General features: G+C 43.9%; 1 protein-coding gene across 1 annotated transcript in view; it reads right to left on the bottom strand.

The window, feature by feature from the left end:
* Positions 1-20,925, bottom strand: part of agbl4 (AGBL carboxypeptidase 4) — a 503,648-nt gene that overhangs the window by 160,200 nt on the left and 322,523 nt on the right. The window contains exon 6 of the mRNA XM_052095121.1: positions 1,637-1,676. Within this exon, the coding sequence (XP_051951081.1) occupies positions 1,637-1,676 (40 nt within the window). The remainder of the gene's footprint in view (positions 1-1,636; positions 1,677-20,925) is intronic.

Here is a 20,925-nt window from a genome sequence, read left to right as displayed (position 1 = left end):
ATCATGTTTACCATTTTGTAAAAAAACTCTGATTACCTTGCTTCCACTGGAGCACTCAAGATGCTCTTTGGAACATTCTCAAATCAATTTGGGATAACATGGATCATCAAGTTTTGCACGAAGTTGTAGAGTCTATGCCAGCTTGATTGCATCCCATCATTAAAGCAAAAGAGGGACATGCCAAATACTACGATTCTAAGAAACAAATGACTTCCGAAACCACACTGTGCACACACACACACACACACACACACACACACCTTATGTAATATATGGACAGGTCAGTTTGTCCAATGTGCTGTATCTGTCTCAGTCATCTAAGAGTGCATGCTGCGTTCCATATAGCAGGAAAACAAGCTTCCGTTACACTCATCATGGACAAACGCCAGAGGTCAGACGTCAGAGGTCACAACGGTGTCACAGACACTCCGGACATGGAAGCCTTATAAGTATCCGAGCAGCAGGTTTATGAAGAGAGACATGGATGGATGAGCTCATTTACAGAGGCGATTCTTCATTTATAGCAACTAAAATCCCGTTCACCTCATCAATAAGTCATTAAGCCCATCTGTAGGCTGTTGATCTGAAGAGTGGTTTAGTAGTTGTTCTCTGAATGGTTAGTTTTAATAACCGCATTTGGGAAGTCGATTCGAGATCAGCAAAAAGCACAACAGCTCTCTAGGGCCCCTCTGCAGTCTGCTTGTGCACTGTTAGAATACAATTGTGGGGTTTTTATGGAGGAAAAGTGATTTTACTGCAAGCTGAAATCAGCAAAATTACCCCCAAAACTGCCAAGGACTCTAGAGTGAAAAAAGTTGCTTTTATTATATAACCCAAAATGAAGTAAGCTAAAAAATCATGTTGCAATTGTGCATGTCTTTTGTGAAGTTGTGAAGGTCAGCAGTAGAGTCTTGCGCCACTTTGGGTAACAGATGCTGGCAAAGCTGGGGAAATTAGCCTTCTCCACGTGCCTTACATAAACATTGTTTTAATCAAAGTGTATGAGAGCAGCCAGATATTTTAGGCATATGGAGACTGCATCCTTTCTGACTCCCCCATCTGTCTCTCCCAAAGCTCTGACTGCAGTTTCAGCCTAAATCCAGATGTATGGAGAAGACAGTCAGCTTCCCACAGAGACGTGTAAGCACAGGCTGTACACACTGCTCTGGGAGAGGCACGGAAGGGGTGTTACGACAGGATCCTGGAAGTGCTGATGAGTTGCAAGAAAAACCTTCTTATTCTTGCAGGTTTACTTTTGGGTTGCAGGTGATGGCAATTATGAGAAATGAGTCCAAACACACACTATAAGATTGAACGTTTTCGCCATGAGCACATTTAAAGAGCGGCCATTAACAAAGATGGCAGTATGCAGGTCGTGTACATCTGGGGATTCATGTGCCAGGCAAGCAGCAGCCATTACGATGAATGGGAAAGTTTAATGGATATCTTTCTCCAGGTATTATAGACCTACTTGTCACAACAACTACCTACTGCACCCTACTTTCATTGGCTGTTGCTCATTGCTACTCTCCTGCTTGTTGGCTAGATTTAAAATTATTTTAAAATTGCTGCAGCATCTGCACAATATGATATGTCTTTTTTTGTGATACACACACACCAAACTAAGAACACTCACCTGGGTTGGTGATGGTCAGAAGATCCAGCCGTCGCTGTTGCTGAAAAATAAACAAAAACACAACAGAGGTCTAATATCAGAGAGATGAAACAGTCTGATCTAGTGAGACAGTTTTTCTTTCTTTCACTCTAAAATCAAAGCATGTGCTGTTTGTCTGTTAAGCACATTTTATTCACCCAAAATACTCTGAAGAGACAAAAGTCCTAAATCAGACTTATCAGTTATCAGACTTTTTCACACTGAAGATTTAAAAGAACTGGCTCATTACAGTCATTAGTTCAGGAATAAGACTACACTGGTCACACTGTATTGTAGATAGAAAAGTGCCAGCTCATAAGGGTAACCTGTTAATGTATTGTTCACACTGTAAATCTTTTTACAATATACATTCTTTTTAGGACTGTATGTTCTGCAGTGTTGATTCAAAACAACTGGCTCAAAAGAGTAATTTGTTGGGGTATCGTACTACATTGGTCCCACTGTATCTTTTTATGCTATAGATTCAAAAGAACTGGCTCATAAGAGTCATTTGTTGGGGAATCGAACCACACTGGTCCTGCTGTACTGTATTGTTTCATGCTATAGATTCAAAAGAACCAGCTCATAAGAGTAATTAGTTCTGGACTATACTGGTCGTGCTGTATGTTTTGAACTGCTGATTAAGTAGGGATGTTGCAGTGCCGCTGAATGGTAGCACAGGAAAAGAACTGGTACTCTGTTCCCAACCCTAGTTGTGACCTACCTGTTGAGAACCGCTGGACAATACCTACCTTCTCTCTCTCTCTCTCTCTCTCTCTCTCTCTCTTGCTCTTTTTGTCACTCTTCTCTGTTCTCTCAGATCAAGTCAGGGGTTGATCCTATATACTACACTAATCATGAACCCTTTTCTCTTTCTGTCTCCCTCCCTATCTTTGTCCTTGTTTTGTTTCGGTCTTTGGAATACCACAACACTTGGGCTGCAACCTGAATGATGTGTGAGTTTGTGTATATAATACATGTGATGTGATGAGTTATGCATTCTTGTGCTGCAATGGATGGGGTAGTTTCCCGGAGAGAGGGAGTGACAGAGACTAAAGCAATCCACACAGGTCACACTCCTAGATCGATAAGTGCCCAATCAAAGACTGATGGCGTTCTCGATGGCATGCTGCAGTGTGAGGAAACACACTTACAAAGGCACACTGTGAGGGCAGGCTGTAGTGCAGCAGGTCCTTCTACATGAGAGCCACTGCACACGCACAGTAGAACACGCACACAAGGGATTGCTTTTCACTGCCTGGTCATTTCCTGAGTATTTTGCCACGATTAGCAATTATCCATTAAAGCCACAGGGCTTTAGATTGGTTTTGAATACCTTAGATATTCATGAGTTTCTGGTGGGTGTCTGAGATTTGAAGTAAAAGTCTGAAAATATCAGAATCATCATTCAAATAAAGTGAGGGAATCAGTTTTCATGAATAGAACTGTGTGTAATATCTGTAATATGTACAAGGCCGATGAGGATATATTACATTTATAATGTCCATTTTGCTTACATACAGTATGAAAGAAATTCTCTTTAAGCTAATGCTGTTATTCATTATACAGGGGACCTTCTAACTTGTTAAATTACTGACATATCAATTTGACATATTTTATCATTTTGGTGACATTTTAGCTTCTTTTTTTTTTAAATGTAATGTTGTCCATGTATTACATCAATAAAAATGGTGTATTGAAATTGCATATATTATTTTGCATCTATACAGTATATTGTTACATGTTTGTTGTTTGCACACCTAACTTGTACCATTTACAAGTATTTACTTCCATCTTTACCTAGTCTCTTTAAGACCTGTGGCAGGGACTTTGACAGTAGTGTTTGTTTGATCGAATGGCTTCTTTCAAGCATCCATGCTCTGTGCGATTAGAATTAAAAGTTTCTTTTGTTGTTTTAACTGACTGTAGAGAACTGAAAGGATATTAAAAGAGACGTTATTAAACAACAAATGGTTAGCTTGGATCTAGTCTTAGGACTCACATTACACAGAAAGAGTCAAAGCTTTTACTCACGATACGCATAGAAAAGATCTCGGTGCTGAACTTCTATGCCACTACACCACTCAAACGCTGGTGAGTGAAATAAAAAAACGAACTAGCCAGTGGCTAATCACAGACTTTTTTGCACACGTATTTACACACATCTGAATGTTGGGGATTGCAGATAGAAAGAAACATCAATCTTGGCATTTTAAAAATCGATATTGGGATCGTACAAATTAAGATTAAGTAGAAAATATATTTTTTTCCAGGCCCTAGATCTAAACACGTGAGAGAGGACCAGCATGTCCATGAGAGAATCCATGAATCCTGCAGGAGTCTCTTTCGTGCCTCATAGACGTGTCTCTGACTGCACTGAAAATATCACGATACATGGATCTAAGTATCGATACACTATCATGAGAAAAATTACCACAATATATCAATATATATCTATATATATATATATATATATATATATATATATATATATATATATATATATATATATATATATATATATATATATATATATATATGGAGTGGTGAATGCGTAGTGGGCTAAAGCACAGAACAGGTAAGCAGAAGGTTTCCAGGCACTTAACTCCAGGTTGCTCCGGGGGGATTGTCCCTGTAATAAGTGCACTGTAAGTCACTTCAGATAAAAGAGTCCGCCAAATGCATAAAGGTAAATATATGCATACTGTGTTGTAATGTTCATTGAGGGGCTTTGTGGGGACCAAGCCATCTGTTGCATTGCTCCCTGTTCTTCTATTCTGTTCTATTCTGTTTGCAAAATGAAAATTTGGGAGTCTAATCTTTAAATTTCCTATTGACATACTAAAGCTAAAGGTATAAATAACCATCTTTATTGTGTGAAAATGTTTGTGTGAAGACTTTTGCACAGTACCGCATGCTCAAAATATTCAGAATATACAGTATACAGAAGCAATTGCAACAGCCTAAACAGATAGAAAAACTGTGGTAAATTCTCCAAGAAGCTTGGAATATCCTATCTGCCAACAACCAAAAAAAATACAAAATAATAGTGTCCTGTGTACCTAGAAGAATTGGTGCTGTTTTGAATGCAAATGTGGTCACATCAGATATTGATTTAGCATTTTTTTTTTATGTGCATTGGACTTAATTGATGAATGAAAACTATTTATGCCATTACTTTTGAAAAAATCATCACACACACATATACATATATATATATATATATATATATATATATATATATATATATATATATATATATATATATATATATATATATATATATATATATATATATATAAAGCACCTGTAAAAAATAATACATTAAGTACGTTTATGTGATGTTAAAGTGATTATTTGAGCCAACCATGGGATACTGAGCAATGAAGTCTACCGTGATACGTTAAGATACTTACATACCTACACAATGTGTTTGAATCTACCACTTAGTCATGACTCATAGGCAAAACACTTTCTGGGCTTTTTCATCAGTATAGCAATACAGCTTCTTAAATGTATTAAATTAAGCAATACAGCTTCTTAAATTATACAATGTAATTCAAATTATACTGGAAATCAAAGATCATTTTTAGGATTTCGTTTTTGAGGACAAACTATTCCACATCCATTTTTTTAAAATGAACAATAACTCAAATTTAAATAAATTAAATAATACATCAACGAATGAAGGAAATAGCTGCTTGTTCTTAGACAAACTCATTGAATTGATATTTTTCAGGTTGCCCCCTGCTGATGAAACTGAACTCTGCATGCAGAGAGAGCATAAATTCAGCTCTTTGTTTCTGAGCCGATCTTTAAAGCAAGGATAGTACAGCACAAACAATTGACTTATTTATTCTTCAGCATTATAACATTAGTTAATATGAAAGATAATTTAGATTTACAAAAGTTTGTATTGCCTTTTATTCACTTGTTACCTTGTAATATAGGATTGTGCATTTACAAACATACATTTCAGCATATTGGCATCATAAAGTCAATAGCTCTGTTCCTTGCTGTCTTCATGGACTGCTGCCTTCTAAGGAAGTAAAATGGAACCTCACAAGTTATTGATTTGGATCCATGACAGAGTGTGGCCCAACAAAAATTATCTCAACTCCAGAGCCTGCCATAACAGTGATCCAAACTTCACACTCACACACAGACATTCAGACAGGCCCATTGACAGAACAAACCAGCTGGGAGCATCCTTTCGTCTATGCCAATTAGAGGCTCTGAAAAAGGCCAGTTGCTCCATTCTTTTGATCTGACCTTTGTTAGTTTTGCTCAGCCTTGTAAGTACAGATCCAGCATTCAGATGGAAACGGCAAAAGCCTAGAGGGGGTTCTTGCCACGTGAAGCATTTACATGTTTCCATTGATTATGGTATAAATATTGGATTCATCCCCCCCATCCCCCCAGTAATCTACGCCCTTGCCTGTGCGGTCTCCCAATGCACTCCTTTCTGTCTACTGATTTTAGAATATCTGAATTTTTTTTTTAGAATACACACTATAAACTATAGCAACAAGATGTAAACAACATGCATGTTAACATAATTTAAGGTGATAAAATCGCTTAATAACCTTTTCAGTGTGATGTTATATCAAATTATACAACTTTGTTGCCATGACAATGTAATGTTGCAAAACCTAAAACTACCATAAAAATTACTATTAAAACAACTTAACAGCTCAAATAATATGCACGATTTAATGAACGAATTAATGTAAGTGCTTTTATAAAATTATAAGCTTTACATTACTGCCTTTAAATTGGCCACATTTCCTTCAATTGTAAGTGCTTTGCTGTCTAAATAATTTTTTTGCTAATCAACATTATGCCACAAATGCTGTTGATTGAATATTCCTTTAATAGAATTCAACTAATCGTGCGGCCACTGGTGTGCATATATCATTTATTTTACAACTCTAAATGTGGCTCAGCCAATCAGAATTTAGAGTCTGAACGTTTGGTTATGTATGTAACCTCCGTTCCCCGAGGGAGGGAACGACACGTTGTGTCGGAGAAGCGACACTAGGGGTCTCTCTTGAGCGCCGATATTCACCTCTGATCTTATTGAAAAGGGCCAATGGGAGTTGGCAGTCAGTATTTGCATACCCCGCCCCCGGACATACGGGTATTTAAGCAGGGCAAATACGGGAGTTCATTCAGGATTTTTCTGAGGAGCCGGAAATGGTCCGGCCACAACAGTGGCTCGGTTCAGCAACATGGCGGAGGAAAGACACAACGTGTCGTTCCCTCCCTCGGGGAACGGAGATTACATACGTAACCAAACGTTCCCCTTCTGTCGCTCTCTCCACGTTGTGTCGGAGAAGCGACACTAGGGGACCCATTCCAATCTTGCCATGCGCTGAACCTTGTACGTGGACCGCCGATACAGAGGCGGGCAGGGATTTCATCCAGTGCCATGCTTTCTCTCTATGTTTCTCGCATAGAGCAATCACGGCCGGGGCCCTTACACGCATCTAGGGAAGGGGGTCTTACCCAGACCCTGCGGAGACCACACCTGCCCTTTTTCTTGGGGAGGAAAAGTGGTAGACACGTCACACGGCCGTCTTAGGGCTCGTGTGGAAAGTATGGTGCGGTGGTAGATCCAGCCTCGAAAGGGGGGAGTTGCTACAGCATGGCGACCGAGGCAGCTGTAACTGCCTAAGGGAGACACGGGGGTCCGCTCGTAAGGGGACAGAACCGTGGAATTACACACAGGGGAGTCCGAGCAGGAGGCCTTACCTGTGGAGCACCTATACCAGTACAGGGTAGCCATCAGGGTACCCGCAGTGGCTTGGGTCGGCGAAGTTCCTCCGCTGAACCGCTGGACCCGGAGGGCTGGGAGGAATCGACCAGGGGCCCGACTCGGAGTGGGGCGCTCTGGGAAGAAGGCACACTACTTTACCTTGACGCCAGGAAAAGGGCGCTGGCGCAAGCGATCCACCCGGCCGGTCGGTCTACGTGTTACCGAAGTTCTACGGGCTAGGACCTGAGAAAACACGAGACGCTAACCGACTCAACGCAGAGGTTGTAAAACCTCGCGAAGGTGTTGGGTGTTGCCCAACCCGCGGCTCTACAGATGTCTGCTAGGGAGGTGCCCTTGTCCAGTGCCCACGAGGACGCAACACCCCTTGTTGAGTGAGCTCGGACCCACAAGGGTAGGGGCACGGCCTGGGTGTGATAAGCCAGTGTGATGGCGTCGACAACCCAGTGGGCGAGCCTCTGTTTGGAGACGGTATTCCCTTTCTGCCGTCCCCCAAAGCAGACAAAGAGCTGCTCAGTGCGTCTGGTGCTCTGTGTGTGGTCCAGGTAAATGCGCAGGGCGCGCACTGGACACAGCAACGAAAGGGCTGGGTCTGCCTCCTCCCGGGCCAGCGCTTGCAGGTTCACTAACTGATCTCGGAATGGTGTGGTAGGAACCTTGGGCACATAGCCCGGTCGCGGTCTTAGGATCACAGACGTATCTGCCGGACCGAACTCCAGGCAAGTGTCGCTGACAGACAACGCTTGCAGGTCCCCGACCCTCTTAATGGAGGCGAGCGCGATCAGCAGGGCCGTCTTAAGAGAGAGGGCCCTGAGTCCAACTGATTCGAGCGGCTCGAAGGGAGGTCTCTGGAGTCCTGCCAAGACTACCGAGAGATCCCAGGAGGGAACTAGGCCTGGCCGGGAGGGATTCAACCTCCGGCACCTCTCAGGAACCTGAGGATCAGGTCGTGCTTACCCAAAGACTTGCCGCCTACAGGATCGTGGTGGGCGGAGATAGCGGCAACATACACCTTGAGGGTGGACGGGGACAGCCTCCTGTCCAGCCTCTCCTGTAGGAACAGAAGCACTGACCTAATCGCAAGCATCTCTGCGGGACTTCGCTCGGAAGAACACCAATCTGCAGAACAAGCGCCACTTTAGGGTGTAAAGGTGCCTGGTAGAGGGGGCTCTGGCTTGGTTGATGGTATTCACAACGGTCGCCGGTAAGCCGGCTAGCTCTTCCGTGTCCCGTCCAGGGACCAGACGTGGAGGTTCCAGAGGTCTGGGCGCGGGTGCCAGAGCGTGCCCCGTCCCTGAGAGAGGAGGTCCTTTCTCAGGGGAATTCGCACGGGAGGAGCTGTCGCGAGGAGCCTGAGTTCCGAGAACCAAGTCCGAGTGAGCCAGTAGGGTGCCACCAACGTGACTTGCTCCTCGTCCTCCCTGACCTTGCACAGCACTGGTGCAAGAAGGCTCACTGGGGGAAATGCGTACTTGCGCAGCCCCGAGGGCCAGCTGTGTGCCAGCTGCCTGTCCCGAGGGGAGCCTCTGTTAGGGCGCACCAGAGCGGGCAGTGGGAGGTTTCCTGGGCGCTAACAGGTCTACCTGGGCCTTGCCAAACCTTTCCCAAATCAGCTGGACCGACTGGGGTGAAGCCTCCACTCCCGCCAGGCAGGCGTTGTCGTGATAGCCGTCCGCCACGACGCTGAGCTTGCCGGGATGTGAGTGGCACGCAGCGACTTGAGTCACTGCTGGCTCCATAGGAGGAGATGGCGGGCGAAGTTGTGACATGTGGCGGAGCGCACGCCGCCTTGGCGATTTATGTACGCCACCACCGTGGTGCTGTCCGATCTCACGAGGACATGTTTGTCCCGAACTAACGGGAGGAACTTCCTGAGAGCAAGAAGGATGGTCAGCAACTCCAGGCAATTGATGTGCCAACGCAGCGGGCCCCTTTCCAACGGCCCGCTGCTGCGCGCCTGCTGCACACGGCACCCCACCCGACCGGAGGCGCCGGTTGTGACCAGGACGCATCGGGACACCTGCTGCAGGGGCACTCATGCCCGTAAAAAGCAGAGGTCTGTCCAGGGTCGGAGTGTTTTGAGGCAGGCAGGGGTGATCCTTACCCGATGCGTGCCGCGGTGCCATGCTTGTCTCGGGACTCGAGTCTGGAGCCAGTGCTGGAGTGGTCTCATATGCATTAACCCCAGCGGCGCGACCGCCGTGGAGGACGCCATATGCCCCAGGAGCCTCTGGAAAAGTTTTAGAGGGACCACTGTGCCTGGCTTGAAGGAAGTGAGGCAGTCCAGCACCGACTGAGCACGCCGCCGCGGAGACGTGCTGTCATTGAGACTGAGTCTAACTCCAACCCGAGAAAAGAGATGCTCTGAACCGGAGTGAGCTTGCTCTTTTCCCAGTTGACCTGAAGCCCCAGCCGCTGAGGTGCCGGAGCACCTGGTCTCTGTGTGTGCATAGTAACTCTTGAGAGTGTGCTAGGATGAGCCAGTCGCCGAGGTAGTTGAGAATGCGGATGCCGGCTACCAGTAGCGGGCAAGGGCCACCTCTGCGACTTTCGTGGAAGACGCGAGGGACAGAGACAGGCCGAAGGGGAGGACTTTGTACTGAAACGCCTGGCCGTCGAACGCGAACCGTAAGAAGGGTCGGTGTCGTGGCAGAATTGAGATGTGGAAGTACGCGTCCTTCAGGTCCACCGCTGCGAACCAATCTAGATGCTGAACGCCAGCCAGAATATTTCTCTGCGTAAGCATTTTGAACGGGAGTTTTAACAAGGCCCGATTGAAAACTCGCAAGTCCAGGATTGGTCGTAAGTCACGCCTTTCCTGGGTACAATGAAGTAAGGGCTGTAGAAACCCTTCCTCATTTTGGTTGGAGGGACGGGCTCTACCGCGCTCTTGGCTAAGAGGGTCGCGATTTCGCGGCGGAGGGAACTGGCGTGCTCGCCGTGTACTGCGGAAAGCGGACGCTCCTGAAGGGGGCGGAGCCGGGCAAACTGAATTGGCGTGAATCGAAGTCGAATGGTCCGGTGCAGCCAGCATGATGCGCTGGGAAGCTGAAAGCCACGCTTCCCAGCTCTGCGCTTAGGGGCACCAAAGGGACGAAGTATTTTGGACGCACCCGGGCGGGCGGAACAGGTAATGTAGCGCCGGGCGGCTTCGTGGCGCCTGAGGCTGAGGTGCTGAGAATAGACTCAAAGCACTTACCTTGCTCCGCCACCGCAGGGGGCGGGTTCTTGACTGAGGAGGAGGTCTGATGTTGGCGTCCTCTGGACTCGTCTGAACCAGCCGGCCAGGGGACAGTCGTGGGCAGGCGGTGTACCGGGACTGTTGTGATCTGAAAGCACATTGCCGTGAAAACGGCATTTGCGGGCCAGGTGACCCAGAGGCAAAGGAAATAGCTCTTTTATTGAGAATGTGGGTACCACAGCCCCGCCAGGGGTGTGGCAAATGAAAAACAAAGGATTCTCCTCCCGCCCTCCACCGGGGACGGAGCGGTCTTACCACCTCCGGAGCTAACGCCTTCGGCTCTGGGTCGGCTGTCTCAGGAACGCTTGGGAGCCTTCCGGTCCTGGAGGGGGTTCGTGAGACAGGGGCGCGCGCCGCCTGCGGAGTGCTCGACGCTGGGGCTGAGAGCTGGGCCCGGATTGAGGCGGAGCAGGAGCTGGTTTCTCGCAGGGGGACGCCCTCGCGGGCAGACGGGCAGGGCCCGTGAGCGGCAGGTCTGAGGTGGGGCATGATGTGCGAAATGGCCTCCGCCTGCTTCTTCACCGCGGAGAACTGTTGGGCGAAGTCCTCGACGGTGTCACCGAAAAGGCCAATCTGGGAGACAGGTGCGCCCAGGAAGCGGTTTTTGTCAGCCTCACGCATCTCGACCAGGTTGAGCCAAAGATGGCGCTCCTGGACCACTAGGGTGGCCATCGCCTGTCCGAAAGTGCCTGCGCTTGTGGCCTTCGCCGCCTCAGGGCGAGGTTGGTCGCTGAGCGCAGTTCCTGCAGCACATCAGGATCAGGTCCACCCCGTGCATGTTTCTGAGAGCTTTGGCCTGGTGGACTTGCAGGAGGGCCATCGCATGCAGGGCGGAGGCAGCGCGTCCAGCCGTAGTGTAGGCCTTCGCGTTAGCGAGGATGTTGTACTACAGGGCTTGGATGGGAGTACGGGCGACCCCGCCAGGAGGTAGGGCTACCGGGCATAGATGGTGCGCAACTGCCCTATCAACCTGAGGAATCGCGCCGTACTCGTGGCGCCTCGCCGCCGAGGGTGGAGAGAGTGGAGCGGGTGGCACCTAGACGAGCCGGAGAGTGGGGCTCTCCACGTAGACGCCAGCTCATCATGCACCTCCGGAAGAAAGGGACCGGGGATGCGAGGCCGCGAACGGCGTGCTGCCCCCAGGAACCAATCATCCAACCGAGAAGGCTGTGGGGAGGATGGAGGGTTCCAGTCCAACCCCACGCTCAAGGTGGCCCGGCAAGCATGTCGGACATCTGAGCTGCCGGCTCAGCCTGGGCCTGCTGGCCCAAGGCGGCAGTCCAGGGGAGTCCTCGACATCAGACACCGCGACTCTCCGATGCAGCGGCGAGCTCATCTGCTTCGGACTCGGAGGATAGACAGCCGGGCCGTGAGGCGAAGCCGCTATCGCCGCTGAGCGTGGACGGAGACCAGCGAGCGTGTCGGGAACGGGAGGTTCGAGGGGGTTACCCGGCGAAACTGCACCCGCTGCCGCCTCCAAATCGCCTCCAACGCCAACCGCACCGTCCTTAATCCCGTGGGAAGAAGGAGCAATGCGGGGTGCAGCTGGGGTGGCTTGCTTTCTGTTGAAAGTAAACTTCTTTAGTCAGCTGTAACATTTAAACTAAATACATATTTTGCAAGCACAGAACACATGTAAACGGATATTGCCATTGGACTGTAGAGTTTAGGGTAACATAAACAGCACAAGTGACACTGTCTACATGGATAAGGTACTTAGTGTTTTCCAGGAACAATGGGAAAGGGAAAGACAGGGAAATTGAGAAAGCAAGAGACACACAGAGAGAGAAAGAGAGAGAGATAGAGAGAGAGAGAGAGAGAGAGAGAGAGAGAGAGAGGAAGGGAGAATTCACATTAGGAAAGGCAATCCTAGGCATGAAAATGGGATTGTATTAATATTTATCAAAGAGCACCAAGGAATCGTCCAAGCCAATAGAGCTAGAACAGAGCTAGTCTGCATAGACGCGCACAGTGGGTGTCATGGGCTGCATTAGTCAAAGGGATTGCTATATTCTGAATGGAACACCATGTATTCTCTTTAAAGACCAACAGATACAGGTGAATAATATGGGGAGAGAGATGGTGACTGGTGCCGAAAGCCATAGACCTGGGAGAGCTGGGCTCAGACATGGGTCATGACACACTGGGCAAGCCTTCTCCCCTCAACAGATGCTGGGGTGAGAGCCCTTCACCTGGTGGCCAAAAAGCCAAAGCACCCTGTCCAATAATCAGCGCCAAAACTGAGACCTCGCTGAACACACACACGTTTGTTTTTCTATCGTGGTGGGGGCTTTCAATTTAATTTGGTTGTTTTAATACTGAGTTACCGGTATTTTCTAACTCCTAACCCTACCCCCTAAACATAACCCTGATGTACTTCCATTTTAAGTGCTTAAGTGATAATCTTGGCTTTTGCCTTTTTTTTTTTTTTTTTTTTTAAAGGAAGGGCAAGTCTAAAAAATGTTTTATGGTAATCAAGATTATGACACAAATGCTATTGATTGAGCTTAACTTTTTAAATCTTGAATATTAATTTAATAGAATTCAACCTAACCCTTCTTAGGGTTTCTTCTCAGCCTAAGAAACTGCTGAAAAATAACAAACAAATTGAGCCACAGATATGTTTTTTCTTATATGATATTATATATACATTTACATTTATTTATTAATTTTGCAGACACTTTTACCCAAAGTGACTTATATCTGGGTGTAAATAAGGTGGCTCTGAAAAACAGCTTTTGTTTTGTTCCCAATCATGTCAACTGTAGCTGAGAAAATGATTGTGATGAATCGACAAAGCAATAAAAAGTTATAGCATTACAACTATAATTTATCAAAGTTCAAAAATGTCTCCATGTATTCTCCAAACAAATAAAACATAATATTTGCACATAAGAACTAATTACACATGTAAACACAAAGACTTAAGGTTTGCATAGCATGCAGACATGATTTCAGTAATGCGATATCTCAGAATTAATGTCTTTAGTTTTGACTCAATGAGTCTGCATCATTGAGTCTTTTGTCATTAACTTGCCGACATCTCCTGGTAGCTATATGTAACATTGTGCTTTGTGTGAAATATCTAATGATCTATGCATCTGATTACCTGTGTATGGGCTGGTTTGAAAGATAATTACCATCCAAGTAATGGTATGTGATATTTTATGTTCCATTTATATTTCTTGACGTTAGAAGCAATATATCGCTATATTTTCTTCTTTGAGTAAAACAAATAGGCTGGTTGTATTCTACTCTTTGAGAGCTTTCCAGCAACATATGACACATGGCTAATTGATGAGTTTGATGTTTTTACTGATTGCAATATGTAAAGTGCACATTAAAAAACAAATATAAAAATGATCAAGATGGAAAACTTTAATTAAATAAATGCAAATAAAATGCAAATTTAAAAGCACTGGTCATAATGCCTACATGGATTGTAAAGAAGAGCTTCTCAGCTTTTAAACGATAACTATTTTTTGTTGGTCAAGATTGTAGTTATTAATAGATTGACAATTATAATTTTTTTCACAGGCTTGCCAGTCCCCACATTGTAGGTAATTTCAGGTTTTATTGCCTACAATGTTTTTTTTTATAAAAAGCTAATTACAAAAACCACAGACTAACACGAACCCAAAAGGTTATCCTACCTCCAAAACAAAACAAAACATAATCATAGTTGTAAAAATAAAGTATTAAAAAAAGAACAGCTAAGTAAACCTGCACATACTCTTCTTCATAGTGTTCAATCCCAATAACAATATATAAAAACTGCATGAGACACACTGGCAAGGATCTAATGGATTTCTTATTTTATTTTGAATATTTTAAATAAACTGACTGAACTCCTGCTGAAATTTTTCCTGCCTCGCCTGACCTACATTCGGCCACAAATCTGCAAATAGGCCAGACATCCTAAACTTTCTTCTTAAAAATGCCATTAATCTTATCAGGGGCATCCGCACATTTTCAAAAGAGTCTTAATCTTTGCAAGGTGCAAACACGCACGACTGCAATTACGAGAGCTGGCCACCAGACAGACCAGCAAAAAAATTATTCATTTACTGGACCTCCTGTCGTATGACAGAATTAAATATTCATGCACAGCCTCCCATAAAACCCATTTGTGATATTTCCCCCTGAATTTACTCTTCTTATTTGTGGATGATCAGTTATTGAAAAATACACCCAGCAATTTCTAGTCTCATTTCACATTCATGTAAGGTCAATATAATGAGATTAACCGGAGATCCCCCACCTTAGCCATCAATTTAAAATTACTGTATACTGGTGACTGGAAACAGCCTAAATTATTTGGCAAAAAATATCGTATACGCAGTAAAAAAAAAGTTACCATTAGCAATTTAGGGAATAGGGAGGCAGATCTTATACATGTACCCAGGGATAAACTCATTCTGTGTCATATATTAGCTGATGGTGGGGATATGTCATAAATTATGGACCCCAGTGGACACCCCTCCCTCTAAAAACACACACTCTAGTGGTGATGAGGTAAGGCAGATTAACGCTAGACTATCTAAACCATCTGCCACAGTTCCACTAGAAGGAGTCATTGTCCTTGCCATAAATACCCCACGGACCCCTCTGTCTGATACCAACCTCCTACTAAGAGAAAAAGAGTAAGAAGAAGAAAGACACAAGGTGAGTCAACAATCTGACTCACCTCATCATAGAGAGGGAAACACCCCTGTGTAGGCGAGTGATCAAGATCAACACACACACACACACACACACACACACACACACACACACATACACCACTTCTCTACTCTCTTCCATCGAGTGTTCGGTTCACCTTTCTCTCCTCGGGGAAGATGCTTCCATCTTGTATAGCAAAGATCTGTGGGATGAGCTCATGATGAGGTCATCTTCCCTTGGGTGTCTCTCTTCACTGAGCACTTACTGTCAGATTCACTGTAACGCTCTTCATCGGGTGCTGAGTATGGGATGCTTTGGCATATTAAATATCTAATTTTGTTGTAATTTACAGTAAAAGGTTTAGATGCAATGAAAACTGGTCAACAAAGTTATCATTATTTCAGCTCTGTTTAACACTATCAAAGGTTTGATGAGCTAATATTAGTTAATAATAGACAGACATAATAGACAGTATAATTCAGAATAAAATAATTATAATAATATGAATAAAAATGCAACTTACTCCAATTTATCTATATGAAAATGTTGAAATTTGTGAAATCTGAAAACGTAGTTAAAATTCACAGTAGAAAGTAAAATTACGTTGTCGTTCTTATCTTATTAGAACAAAGGGAAGCTCTATTCTATTCTGGTTTGGCTAGTAAAATGGCCAGCAAGATCAGTTTGTCAGGACTGTCCGATGGGGTTACTCTATCGTGTGAGGAGAACCTTGGTTTTTAAAAATACACCACAACAAATAAAATATTAATTTGTTAGGAGAGTGCCCACTCCTCTCAGACCTGAAAAATCTTGCTGCCTACTTGCACAAGGACTGCAGCTCCGGATCAGATAAATCTAATCACCCAACAGACAACTCTGCAACCAACCAATTCAGCACTTAAAAGCCATGATTGAATTTCGTCTTGATATCATTAAATATTTATAAATACCAATTAGAAGGGCAGGCGGTAAGGAGCGCTCTCCATCATCCACTCCTGTGCTCTATCAGGCCTTGCCTCTGAAAGATCGTCCTAAGAGGGCCATAAGCCTGACCAAACACATCCTACACCTCTCTCTCTCTCTCTCTCTCTCTCTCTCTCTCTTCAAGTGTATTTACACTTGATAATGCTAAGGATCCTTTCACGAGGAGGATGGTGGGGCTGGGCCATGAGGACACAAGAGGAATTGGCCTAATCACCCGGGAGGGGGATAAAGACGAGCCGGAGGTGCCAGTTTGGGCGAGAGAGAGATGCATTGTCAGTGTGTCTTTATGTTTTACTGTATGTTGTTTTAAGTTGAGCTTTACATTAAAACGTTATCTTTGTTGTTCAGCCGGTTCCCGCCTCCTCCTTAACCTTCCTTATACTGTTAAAGTGGTGCCAAAACTCGAGAGGGAATAGGGATGCACTGTCGTGGAGTCCTCGCCGCTACCAACTGCCAGGGGAGACAGCCGCATCCGTCTGCCTGGGGACAGAGGGGTCGCTGCTGGCTGCCGAGAGCCGGAGGAACCTAGACCGTCTGCGGTTGAGGACCGGGTGACAGCGCATCTGGGAGCCAGCTAGCAAGTTCTTCTCTCTCTCGCCTCTCTCTCTGTGTCTCCACTCGCCCTTTCTCTCTCTCTCCACGCCTCCCCTTGTCTCTCCCAGGGCTCCAGAAAGGTTGAAAAGACCTGAGTCAGGTGATGGAGTGTGACACACGGCCGGCCCTGAAACGGGCTAATCAGGGGGACTAAAGATGAGTCAGAGGCACCAGTTCGGGAGAGAGAGAGAGAGAGAGAGAGAGAGAGAGAGAGAGAGAGAGAGAGAGAGAGGCACAGCCGCATTGTCTTGTGTTTATGTTGTTTTAAGTTGAGCTTTAAACTTTACGTTGACTGTTCAGACGGTTCCTGCCTCCTCGTTGTCCATCCCTTACCACGTTACAGATCCTCATATTGGATGATCACCTTGTGAGGGGCCCCTTTCTTAAAAATATAAACACGACAACTTTATTAGATACACCTACTTATTCATGCCATTATCTAATCAGCCAGTCGTGTGGAAGCAGTGCAATTCATAAAATCATGCATGATAGTCTTCAGGAGCTTCAGTTCATGTTCACATCAACCATCAGAATGTGGAAAAAAATTTGATCTCAGGGATTTGGACTATGGCAAGTTTGTTGGTGCCAGACAGTCTGGCCAGACTGGTTCAAGCTGACAGAAAGGCTACGGTAACTCAAATAACCACTCTGTACAATTGTAGTGAGCAGAATAGTATCTCAGGATGATGGGCTTACGATAACGACTATGGTTGTCAATATAATATAATAAATGCAATTATTGATTTCTGACCAGAGTTTAGGAACCATAATAAAAATTGTATAAAGTAAAACTTGTAAATATTATGAATTATTATTATTATTAAAATGATTTCCTTTAAAATTTTCCAATGGCCCCCCCCCTGGTGGTCCTCGGACCCCTGTTTGAACACCCTGCTCTATCCTATTCCTTCCCAATGTTATCTGATTGATGTATGATGTAGTGGAGTGGTGGTGGTGTAGTGGTCTAAGCACATAACTGGTAATCAGAAGGATGCTGGTTCGAGCCCCACAGCCACCACCATTGTGTCCTTGAGTAAGACACTTAACTCCAGGTTGCTCCGGGGGGATTGTCCCTGTAATAAGTGCACTGTAAGTTGCTTTGGATAAAAGCGTCTGCCAAATGCATAAATGTAAATGTAAATGTATGCATGCCAGAAGAGAAGTGTGAGAAAATATGTCTAACCACATAGAGGAAGAGAAGGGATTGCATGATCAAAAACGAGAAGCACATAGCGTTTAACAAATTAGACTAATGCATGGCAGATATGACATCATAGGGGAATAATAGCAGACAGCATAATGCTCTATAAGGAGCATGCCGTCTTGTGCTGGACGCTCTGAAGACAATTCATTCCTGGCGGGATGTTGTGTGATAAATGGAGCATCAAAGTGAGTTAAGTGTGAATAGAGGCTGAGGAGAGATAGAGCATGAGAGGATGGACAGATGGATAGAGAGAAAGAGAGAGATGGAGGTATAAACTGAGAGTTGGATGAAATTGGTGATAGGTTAAAAGAGTATTATCATTTGTGAAACTATAATTGGATTTAAAACCTGCTGGATATTTTCGTCATTACAGCAGAAACAACTTAAAATACTCTGTCATTTTGGGGCATACAGATAATTGTAGGAGATCATTAGAGACTATAAAGGGTCTACTTTTATTTGTGTACACTCACAATAACAACAAAACCTTGTGCTTTTGTAAAATAAAGAAAATAAAAAGGGTGAGCTTTCAGCAGTCTCCGTGTTTGCAAGCATATATCTGAAACACATCACAAAAATTAACTGAAACTCTGCGAATACTTATCACACAAACATGAAACATATGTCTAAAGAAAGCTTAAGATTTCTACTTTTAAATAAAATAATTCAAATTTAAAACAAACATTCTCCTGCAATGTAATCTGTATGAAACAAAGCGATGTACAGTTTTACTGGTTCATCTAATTATAGGTAATGTGATCACACCCACCAGCAGAGCACGCCATTCATAAGCTAATGTGCTGAGACGATCAAATCAAATGGTACACGCACACGACTGTGCCGTAAAAAACAAAGTCATTCACTTTTCTGCGTGTTTGTAATGATACACAGGCGAGGAAACTCCTGGATATTAAGGAAGAGTTAACATTTTCCTCAGAAGAAGAGCGGGACTCCGATGAACGTTTGCATTTTGAAGAGAGACTTGATCCAGCCGAGGATACAATTTAGGACGAGTAAGTCATTTAGTTTTCATTAGCTGACATGCTATTTTATACAAACATGTACATATTTTACTAGTGGGACTGTTTCCAGACTTGCCAGCCAGGATTCAGAGTATTGAAATATGACTCCTAAGAAGCAAGATTTAGTTACATTTAAATGCTGTTCCGGCTAAAGCAGGCATTTAAATTGTATGCTGTATGATATAAATATGATATGTAATATGATATAAAATTATATGAATGTTTATAATATATTTTATCTAGTGTTTATGCTGCCTCATTATCATCAATGAAGATTGTGCTTGCAAATATCTGTTCAGGTGCAAATGAGTAAAATGCACTTTAAATATGCCCATATTAGAAAATCACCATCTTATAATGATTTCTGAAGGATCACGTGACACTGATGACTGCAGTAATGATGCTGAAAATTCAGCTTTGATCACAAATTGCATTTTACAATATATTCAAATAGAAAACTGTTCTTTTAAATTGTAAAACGAGTTAACACAACGTTTTTACTGTATTTTGGATCAAATAAATTCATTCTTGGTGAGCAGAAGAGACTTCTTCTAAAACTTGTATACGGTAGTGTAGGTCTAAAAATTAAGTAAAGTCTTTATGTTAATAAAATGTATAGTCAGATTACTTATTTTAACTTAAAACTTGATTTTGATCATTAAGTCTCCTCACATTCATTCTCTTTCTGTCACATTCCTCTGTGATAGGCCCAGGGGAGGGGTCTTTTATCTCCTCAGGTGTGAATCACCTCAATATTCATGATCATTCACGCCTCCTCACATATTACCTTTCTAACACTAAAATTGTCTTACAAAAGTTAAATTAGTATATTGTTTTGTATGAATGAGTGATCAGGATGGTTTTCACATCATTTTGTAGAAAAAATCCAGGCTACAAGATTCAGTTCTCAAAAGGCTTGTGGACAAATGTTTAGTATGTGTTATATGGCCTTATTTCAATGACTTAAATTATTTTTATTTTTTTTCGAAAACCACACATAAACGTTATTTTTTCAAAAATACAAACCTGTACATACATGTTGCTCACATATTATTGTAGCCCAGTTTGTGCTGAATACAGTGTTATCAGACTTTAGCCATTAATATCTTTTTAACTCTTTCCCCGCCAAACACGGTATTTTCCTAGTTTTATGAAAAAACGCTTCCCCGCCAAACACGGAATTTTCCGGGTATCCGTGTTTTAGGTGGTATACGGTAAGGAAGACCCGCACGCATGTTTTGAAAGAGTATGCAACTCTTTGATTAAAGAAACAGACTGCGATCGTCTCAAACGTGAAGTGGAACACCATACTAATACTAAAGCACTTGTTTGATAAAAATGCCTTTTTCTCAGCTTTTTGTCCGAAATATTGTTTTTGACAAAACCTACCTCTGTTCAAGTGGCAATAAAAAAAGAACAAATGAAGATAAAATAAAATCGTCAAAAACCCTGGCGGTGGCTGGCAACTTTTTTTAAAAACGCTGGTGGGGAAAGAGTTAAGCAACTGAAAAAAGCAAGGCATGTCAAAACTTTTCCTGGGCCCAAAACACCCTCAGAACCCAGAGGGTTAAGGAGTTTGTGTCTTTATATGTGGGTCTACACAAGAGGCATGTGGGGTTTGAATGTGTTTAGTTAGGCCTCTCATTAGTAAAAAGAAGGGACTATGGGGCTGTTTGACTTCACACAGGATGCATTCTTACATCCTTCCATGCTATTTGTATATTTTTGGTCAAAAACGGATGTTATTGTCTGCTGTGACCCATCCCTTGTCAAGTTTATAGAAATGTA

The sequence above is a fragment of the Xyrauchen texanus genome, chromosome 27, assembly GCF_025860055.1.
Source record: "Xyrauchen texanus isolate HMW12.3.18 chromosome 27, RBS_HiC_50CHRs, whole genome shotgun sequence".
Taxonomy (NCBI): Eukaryota; Metazoa; Chordata; class Actinopteri; order Cypriniformes; family Catostomidae; genus Xyrauchen; species Xyrauchen texanus.
This window is presented reverse-complemented; position numbering and strand designations above follow the sequence as displayed.